General features: G+C 42.4%; 1 protein-coding gene across 1 annotated transcript; it reads right to left on the bottom strand.

The window, feature by feature from the left end:
• Positions 1-3,735: 3,735 nt before the first annotated feature.
• Positions 3,736-8,976, bottom strand: LOC105704510 (protein charybde). Its single transcript, XM_012433798.2, has 4 exons — positions 8,709-8,976; positions 7,585-7,768; positions 6,936-7,091; positions 3,736-6,830 (listed from the first exon to the last, which is right to left on the bottom strand). The coding sequence occupies exons 1-4, from the start codon at positions 8,755-8,757 to the stop codon at positions 6,740-6,742; spliced, it is 480 nt and encodes a 159-aa protein (XP_012289221.1). The 5' UTR covers positions 8,758-8,976; the 3' UTR covers positions 3,736-6,739.
• Between the last annotated feature and the right edge of the window lie 492 nt (positions 8,977-9,468).

The raw sequence follows: 9,468 nt of genomic DNA, 5'->3' as shown, positions 1-9,468 counted from the left end.
CTTTGCCTCTTATATCTGTTACAAGAGTTCCGCTAGTACTCTGCGACATAACTATTTAAATTGATAATTACAACAATCTTCCCGAAATCATATGAAATATTTAAATATATCTACTTTAACAGTTGTAACCGTGCACTATAACAGTTACCTCAAGTTTATCTTAAATTCATCAAAAAATATCCCTCGGAACTTTATGAAGAAAATCTTAAATGAAGTTAATTTCTTGAGTGTTTCTACCGAATCCCTTATGGTAACGATCTACTCTAATACGTGAAAATGGCGAAGAGACTGAGACTTTTACGACCGCGTGGGCTGACGTCGTTCGGCCATTTCCTCGCATCTGGACCACGGTTATTCGACTCCACCTTCCCTTAAACCGACTCCCGTCGAGCTGCACCGAACTGTTAGGAAAGTTTATGTTCATGCATCTAATTAGAAAGGGTCTCCGCCGGTATCGAGGAACAAAATTGTGCCGGATTTGTCGTTAAACCGTCCATAAGGCTCGGTCTGGCCGACTCGGACGTCTCGTTAATGTGTCAAAATGGTCGAGCCAGCCCGAGCTTTTACGGCCGCATCGACCGCCGGTCGTTTCGTAGCACCTGAGCCAGTTATTTGATTCCGTTTCCCTTGAACCACTCAAAATGGCTCGCGCGGATTGCATGTCGCGGAAGGCTCGCGGAATGACAGCGAAACGGCAGCGAAATGGCAGCGAAATGATGATGAAATGACATCTGCATACGCGATCGCGAGACATCTATGGAATCGAATGTAACTTTTATCGAAAGGTCTTTATTGCCCGATGTTTCTCGATATTCATCAGTTTTTACTTTTTTTGTTAACTAGTCTGCGGGTGCCTTGCATCGCTTGGATAACTGCCGACCTGATCCGAATGCCCGGCCGCAAAATATCGAGTTTAATTGATTCCACCGAGTCCTCGAAGAAATAAAAAAAAAGAAGATAAAAATTTCCAATGCATTTATGAAACATATCGGATTGATCTTTAGCCGGGGGCATTGACATGCAATCATTCTATTGCGTGCAATTTCTATGGGAACTAATATTTACGTGAGATGGAATTAGAATTGTGCATACAGGTGTGGCAATGCGTAAGGAAGAAATGTTAAAGTGATTGCGATATGGAGAATAGATCGCACGTCGTCACAAAATTGAGATTCAGTGGAGCCTGCAAGCTTAAAAATTCAAGCATTTCAAGTATGCTTGTCCCGATCGGCACAACTCATTTTGAGTGTCTTTTTTCCTCAAATTGACCGAATTTTACTCAGGGAGGATAAGTTTTCAATTTTCACCCAAGGGTTAAAAAGTAATGCTCGAGCCGCTTTCAGTAAATCTGCAAACGAACTTCAATTCGATAAATAGTATGAGCACCACCATATACGTGGTCTGAAATATTAATGAAAACGCAAATGCTTCAAATGTAACAACGACAAAGAATTAACGGAAGCCTATGAAAACCTTTCCAAATCGATTCATGTTAAATCGTCTAGAACAAATGTCTCCTCTCGGGCACAATTCCCATTGACGAATCTTGAAATAAAGTTTTAGTCGCTTCTTAGAAAATTCCATAACAGCCGGAAACCCTCCTCGGAGTACTGCGCGTAGCAAATCGGCGCTGAAAATCATCGGATTTACAGCGTACCGTTGACGGGATGTAGGAGCATTGACTGGTTCGGTCATGACCCACATCGAGGAGTTTACTCCTCTCCCCACTCGTAGACACCAATCACTCTGACTACTGGTTGCGAGAGACCAGCGGCTCGTCGTTTACGTGCGCTTCCACGTGCACCAGGCATTCGCCACCAGCTGACAAACCTCGCGTTGTATTATTTGCGGGGAGTCCATTCCTGCATATGCGAAAGACTTTGATTAGGAGCTAGCTAACCGTATCATGTTAATCAATCACTTTCATTGATAGCTGTGAGATTAAACATCGTCACTTGATGCCGGTACTCGGATGGATGGTCACGGAGACCTCAGATTTCTGTGGCTTTTCAAAGATCCCATCCTTAAGACGCGAAGAAGCGTCAATTGGCCTGTCATCTTATATGAACGTTATTTAAAGTAGTTAGAAGTAACTAATCGTCATATTTCATGACAAAAACCCGAATGGTCATGTATGCGCATAGGAATAGGATATTAATCGATAATATTGAGAATTATCGATCGGTGCCCGAACTGCGAAGAAAATTCTTAATGGATTTATCGAGAGTTTGGTAAAGCGGGCAGTTTACTTCTTCCGAAAGTACAGAATTGAATGCTTAAAAATTATTAATATACATCCGAGCGGCGCCTATTCCGAATATAGTTGTATAATGGTCCTGGACGTTCGGAGACATCCTAACTTTTCCATCTCATTTGAGTTTTCTAATAAATCGCATTGTAAAATGATCGTTCGTTTCCCGTTATACGAAACCCGTCTTTGCAACACCGGCTTGATGATACTTGATTTACTATTATTTGGTATATAACTTCGCTGACCGCTAATGGAAGACCACTACCCACGTCGGGTAAAACGTCCGTGACATGTCCATTAGATGATTAAAGTTTCGAGAGACTCTGATGTCTCTTGACATCTGTCGGATATTATTTAGACGTCGAACGGTACGCTTGCTATTTCAGGACATTTATCTAAGGTCCTATAAGAGAGTAGGGGCTCGTCGCTTATATGCGTCCTCACACTTGCAGCCAGCAGACAAGGTCCGTTTGTAAGTTCGGCAAAACCGAGAAATCTCATCCATCCAGTCGAACTCGTAAGCATCATTAGCAATTCGCGTCGTCATAATCTCATCGCCATTCGACCGTGCAAAACGAGGGTAACAAAACCTCACACCATTTGGAGCTTCCAGATAATTAATAAACAGATTGCAGAAGGCTGTAGCGAGGTACAGTTTGTGAGCTTTAGTAGCGACCTCTGGGAACATTTCCGGTGTTGCCGGGTTACCCTGCCAGTGCGTGTCGCTTTTTGTCGCGTTGTACCAAACGGGATGAACTTTTTTCTTTCTTTTTTTCCTATTCTTCACAGCAGTCGTTGCCGTTAGCGACGGCGTCCCGCGATCGCACATTGTAACGAGCACGTGACGCCGAGCAAATGGTCTTTACGAACGGGAGTACGACCGGCCAGCCGTTAGACGGACTCTACGCGATACACCGCCGGTTTCGTAATTGCAGCAGGAGCTTAATACGGGTCTACGATCCGAGACACTCTCGGTGCGATATAGCCGAGCGAGCGTTACGTAAACTCGAACAAGCGCCACTCCCAGCCCAGCGAGGTTCACCAGAGTTCATGCTTCGCCTCGACCAGCTTCGACGTCGACGTGCAAGATCTATACGATGTGACGTGAATGCCGCGAGTCGACAACCGGGAGCTTTTTTACAGGAACCGGCACATGAGTTTCGGCTGCAGCCGGGTGGTCCCCTCGAAGAGTACCAGCGGTTTGGTACTGTTCAATTTTTTTTTTCATAAACGTGATCTCTTAAAATACGAGGCAGACCAAACAGGGTAAAGAAAGAACGAAGAAAGGAGCTTAATCGCGAGATGAGTCGGGGAAAGGACAAAGGGTTACTATCTACGATATTATCGTATACGTCATGGGTACGTGATAAGGGTATGCGAGCATTGAAATGAATAACGCCGTATGGTCGAAAGCTGGATCGGGTAGAGAGGACTTACCGATGTTTACCCGGGAGGAGGGGAGACAATAAAACATTAATAGACAGTTTCATTTGAATCATTTTTTTTTTTGTATTTTCGTCACTTCTACCGTAAATATTACAAATTAGAAATAACATCACATAGTGTGGTACTTAATACAAAAGATATTGCAGAGTCAGCAATACTAGTGTCTATGCGTACAAAACGTGTTACGCCGCGAATTCGGAGACACGACCGATCGTCAAGTTTGACTGTTCCAAATTGTCTAAAGAGGAGGCAGGAGAATTTGGAGATTTTCCCTTGACGATTCTCCTCTGGTTTATACTCGTGAGATCATGTTATCTCTTTGGTGTTTACGTGGAAATACCTTTTCTGTTTTCAAGCTCGAAAGATATTTCCCTCCAAAACACATACCTTATGGCTGTTGTTTCGATTCTGTCCACCGGGTTCCACGAGGCAAAGAGAAAGCAAACGAAATTTGGTGCAGAGTACAATACTGTTATAAATCAGATATTTCTATACTACTCAACAGTTAAGGTGTGGAGAAAAGAAAAAAAAAATGTGAAACCGATTGTATACGATTCCAAAGCATTCTAGTGAAATGATCTCGTTCACTGTCTATTCTTATCGAGAATCGGGATATAGACGAACCTCGCCAATAAACACTCGTTCTGACTCGAGTTGCACCACGGTTATTTTGAATACAAACACTCGATAAAATTCTCTCTCCACCGTTCTTAGCCCATTAAACTCTATTAGGAGTAAATATGGCCGATTTCTACAGATTTCAAAACAATTGACATTGAGGCCTTACAAGAGACCTTGCAAAATCGTAATGGGTTGCGCTTCTGTGTACGGTGCAGAGACAAATACTTGTCATAATATCATTATATGTGAAAAATTAAATATTTTACATATATCTTAGTTCTTTTTTTATAACTTTTAACTCAGTATAAAATATACATAATAGCATCTTATACTCTGTTACTACGTAATTATAATGATATAAGATCACATATACTTTTTATAATTGCAGGGTAGACGATTTCGTTTAATGTGTCGTTATAATAAGTATCGATACAATTATGTGAGACATTCAAACGAAATCATTCTGCCCCACCCATAGCCAACTGGCAAATTCGTGTGCAAGCTGTCTTATTGCGCCTTCGCGTCGCAAATTTCAAGGCTACAGCAAAATCCACTGAAAATTGTATTTATCCAACCTTTCATTAGAAGAGTAGAACTTAGTTTTCTCAACGTGGAATGATCCATCAAGATAAAAAAAAAAGAACAAAACAAATTATCGAGGCAAAGTATTCAAATATGCAAAATCCTGTACTGCATAATTTATGTTGAAAAAGAATCCTTTTCATTTTCTTTTGCTTGACGCAAAAGAAGCTGCACAGTCATTGCACAGCTCGAACTTAAAACTTACATTGATCACACTTGCTTTTCTTTAATATCACAATACCACCAGTGGATCGGTATATCAACTTCCCCTCAACAGCACACAAATCAGAAATTATTTCCAAGTTATCATAAACATAAAAAAAAAAATGAACAAAGCATCCATTCGTTCGCTCGATCGTTCGTTCGCTCGTTCGCTCGCTCGCTCGAATATCTCGTAACAATTTTGTTGACACTGAGATACACCTTATTAACGAATCCACAGGTACGATTTTATATTCTTCCAAAAACTACGTAAGGGACAATTCACAATAACGATTAAATTGAAATAAAATGAACTACGAACAAAGAACACTACCGATCCTCTTTCTTTTTTTTCAATTTTGTCCAATTATCATAAGAATGTGTAAGATATCCAAATTCAAAACGTCAAATATATTCACTACTAAACCAAATATGGCAATTAAAAATGTCATTTCTTCGTTCATATCATTAGCGAACAATTTATCAGATGACTACATTTGAATTTTGACAACATTGACAAAATGTAAGTGTTTATATAACGATACAGCAACCAAACTAATTCATTGACACAATGTGTATTAATGTTCATTAAACCGTTTAAATACAATTTTAGAAAGATGGAATATTTTGACGAAGTGTCCTCGGACACAAACAGTTATCAGCAATTTATGCCTCTGTGCCCCTTGCACATACTGATCGAAATTGACAAGATTGAAAACAAAGAGATATCTATTATTCTTTGAAAGTGCTTCCAGAGCTAAGTATCCCCCCCTCCTGTTTAAAAAAATAAAAAACTAGACAGACCAACGACTGAGATGAAATGGCTGAGCTGATGTAGCAGCTCACAATGGATATGAACGCGTAAAGATACACCTTACACACTGGACAATCAGATAGCACATATGCGTATCTCCGTGCACGCGAGCGTTTATCGCGTGTGACAGTGAGAATGATAAATGGTCCGCATGACCTGCACTCGATAAACTAAAAACTAACGTACCTAGCTATCTACCACTAGTCGATAAAACATCGTTACACTACATATCACGTGAAATTTGTTAGGAGTCTTAATGATGCATCTTCGTTAATGAAGACATATACCTCTTCTTAGAAGAGCTACCTACCATAATTTGTTTTCTCGCTATCACAATGTATTTTAAATCTTACCGAGTAAACGTGTATATAATTCCAATAAGTTGCAGTGGGTAGGATGGTAGCATATCTCTCGATCAGTCTCTCGGAGTTGCTTGTAAAGTGTGGATCTTAACAAGGAGACTAACAGAGCAAATGGAGACAATTGGAAAAAGTATGCATGCATACGTCTCTCTGAATCTCCTTTGACACATGTGAAAGAAATGTCTATAAGACGAACTTCAAAATTTTATACCATCGATATCCAGCTGCAGTCTCTCCTCTCTTCCTCCCTTTGCAGCAAAGCATGTCGACGCTCGTCAAGTCAAACACACATTCTGGCATTTTCGGTATCGGTAACCACCGAACTTACGGAAAGAGCAGTTATCTGGTGCAGACCATGTCATCTTAATGTATCACAAAAGACTGGCCACCAGTGAACCTCGGGGCAGAGATGAATGAAGATCAGATCGTATCGATGGACCCACAAAGGCATGGCAGAGCCTTTCAGTGATCTTGCTGATAGGATCTGTACAGCTTTTTCTTCTCCAAGCTGAAGTCTCGGCTGATCATAATTGTTCCACCACGAGTAAGATTTCTGCAAAAACACAACAATTTCTAATTAGTCCCCATTATTACTCTATACTATAGTATAGTATTTTCCTCATTTACAAAATTTTCACAAAACTCATCACAAACTTACTTCAAAAACTGTGGCAGCAATATGTGCCATGAAGTGTGATCCTGCTTCAGCGTCAGGTACAACTCGAACGTCGACACCGCGCTAGGATCGCACTGTATCCTGGACAGCCTTCGGCACATGTTATCCGTCTCGAAACTGATGAACAGTGTGCAACCTCTGTAACAAGAAAAAAAACCAAAATGCTTAATAAAAGCCCTCAAGCTCCACTCAAATGGCACGTTCGAAAATTTAAAAATAATCGTGTACACCTTGTAACGTTATATGAAAACAACAAATTTATCTTTTTTTTCTAAGTATTCTAGATAACTCTCAAACTCTGTGATGGCTTTCTTTGATAATTACAGATTTCAAGACAAAATGTAATCACACTAAAATGTATTCACTTTCATCTTCCAAAAAGAAAAGACTAATATTTGATAAACTCTACAAGCGTATCTTTGAAACGATGCAACAGCTGAGCTGATTTAATCACGTTTCAAAGCATGTTTCGACACGTTCCAAGCAGGTCTATACTCGTTCTTCCGTATCCCCTCCCGTGCGCTACTTTACTAATCAGCAAGCAACGGGCGTCTCGAGGCAGCCGCACACCGGAAAGGATGAAAATGGCACGAAAACCCGAACGAGTCGAATAAAATGAAGCTGTTCTTACCTAAGACCACAGGGCTCGTTTTCGGCCATGGCGAGGACATCCTTGGCTATCTTCGGTAAGAGATCGGCAGGGAGTAATACCTCGCCGCAAGCGAGCTGCGCGTGCTTCGCCGCCCTCAGCTCGACCTCCAACCTCTTCGCAAGCGCTTGACAGGCCCCGTCCAATTCGTCCGTCACGTATCCAGCTGAAACGCGAGAGCAACGCCACTATGTCATACACCATCGGTAAGGTAGAGCGCGAATGCACTTTCGATGATGTCGGGGGGGGGGGGGGCTAAGGCCGGCAGAAAGTTCTAGACTCGGGAACGACCAGCGACAATTTACCGGCTCGAGAGCCGGCTTTAAAATTCATCAAAAGAATCAGATGGGATTGATTGAATCGGAAAGAAGGGAAGAACAGCCCTTACGTGTCGTGAGAAAGGTTTAAAGAAATTCTACGTTATGCGGTGTTCCATTTTTGGATTGAGCCCACGTTGAAATTAGCGATTGCAAAATAAGCGAGTTATACTTAGAAACGTCAACAATTTATGCGTTGAAATATCCACAAAAACAATTTAACGATCGTAGGTAATAAAATGGGTTTGAAGTCTTACTGAAATTCTTATCGGTTCTCAACTATTTTTTTTTTTTTGTGATAATTTCACGGCATCTCTCGGGCCTTACAGTTTTTCCCTTTTCGATTATTGTTACACGCACAGGTCAATGGGAAGAACTACAAAAACCGAACGATGAACTAAGGACTATTTACCGACAACGTGAAAGTCGAAGCCAACGTTAGGAAGGACAGAGCAAAATTCTGATGCAATTTTACCGGGCGTTTCGAATTCACTGCAGAATTTCAGATTTTTATTTCGAGAATGGTAGGTGGGTAAATTCATCGAAACGCTACTTTTTCACTGAAAAGATGCACGAGTTGCGAATCAGATGGCGATTATCGTTCGAACGAAATCAGCTGATGTTCGGAATCAGCTGGGCGAGCCTGTCGAGTCAATTTTGATGGACTCGTGGCTAACGTGACCTCGCTAGATTGCTCCACGAATGCCTCTAGCATCGAAATATCGAAGAAAAGAGAAAAATGATGGAGAAGAACAAAGAAAGTTACACAATAGTGGAAACGAGACTCACCTCTGGTGTTGCTGAAGCTGACGTTGACCGGGCACGGTAGTACTTCCATGATTTACCAATGATCGAGGACCGACTGCGATCACCGGGACGACTTCGTGATGAGAAAGGACGACACCGCTGCGCCAAGAAATTTACTCGAGACTGAATTTTCGAGTTTGGGATTCGAGAAGCTAGGGAGGATGAAGTTATCGTTTGCCAACCCTCTAAGAACCGGCGTTTTTCGCGAATGCTCGCTCGCTCTACAGTGACAACCGACCAACCTTCACGGCACGACCTTCGAACAACTGATTCGCCGGCACCCATGACGCGACTTATATACCGGCATGCCTACCCCCCTGCACCCGACGACCACCCCCCACCCGGGCGCCTAGCAACACCGGCTACGTGATGTCTCGCACTGACTCCACTTCGGCCGACTCCGTTGGGCTTCGGGGGCACTCGGGTCCTCTAAACTGCTCGTAGTTGCCCGGCCGCGACTCGGCTCTCGAGCCACGCTCGAGCCGGCTTCGACACGAGCTTCCTCGGCTCTTGCCGGTTGGCAACGTGACGCTAGATTTTCATTTTTCGGATTCATTTCCCCGAAATAATGTCCTTAAGTATCGCGATGTCGCGGTTTTGCTTCTTACTACCACTCAGATCCGATCTCGAGCGTCACGGTCGGGCACCCCGGAAATTGCGAGAAAATCGAGAAAATAGACGGGAACGGACTACCATGAGCGCGGCGTTTCTTTGTTTCGTCAGCTCTTCGATCACACGTTGA

Source organism: Orussus abietinus, unplaced genomic scaffold (assembly GCF_000612105.2).
Source record: "Orussus abietinus isolate OABI.00-Male unplaced genomic scaffold, Oabi_2.0 scaffold247, whole genome shotgun sequence".
Lineage (NCBI taxonomy): Eukaryota > Metazoa > Arthropoda > Insecta > Hymenoptera > Orussidae > Orussus > Orussus abietinus.
The sequence above is the reverse complement of the archived record's forward strand: the minus strand, read 5'-3'. Positions and strand labels throughout refer to the sequence as shown.

Coding starts and splice junctions, on each gene's coding strand:
- LOC105704510 (XM_012433798.2), bottom strand. CDS start 8,757: ATGGAAGTACTACCGTGCCCGGTCAACGTCAGCTTCAGCAACACCAGA. Junction 7,769..8,708: donor CAGCTTCAGCAACACCAGAG/GTGAGTCTCGTT, acceptor CTCGCGTTTCAG/CTGGATACGTGACGGACGAA. Junction 7,092..7,584: donor AACGAGCCCTGTGGTCTTAG/GTAAGAACAGCT, acceptor TTCTTGTTACAG/AGGTTGCACACTGTTCATCA.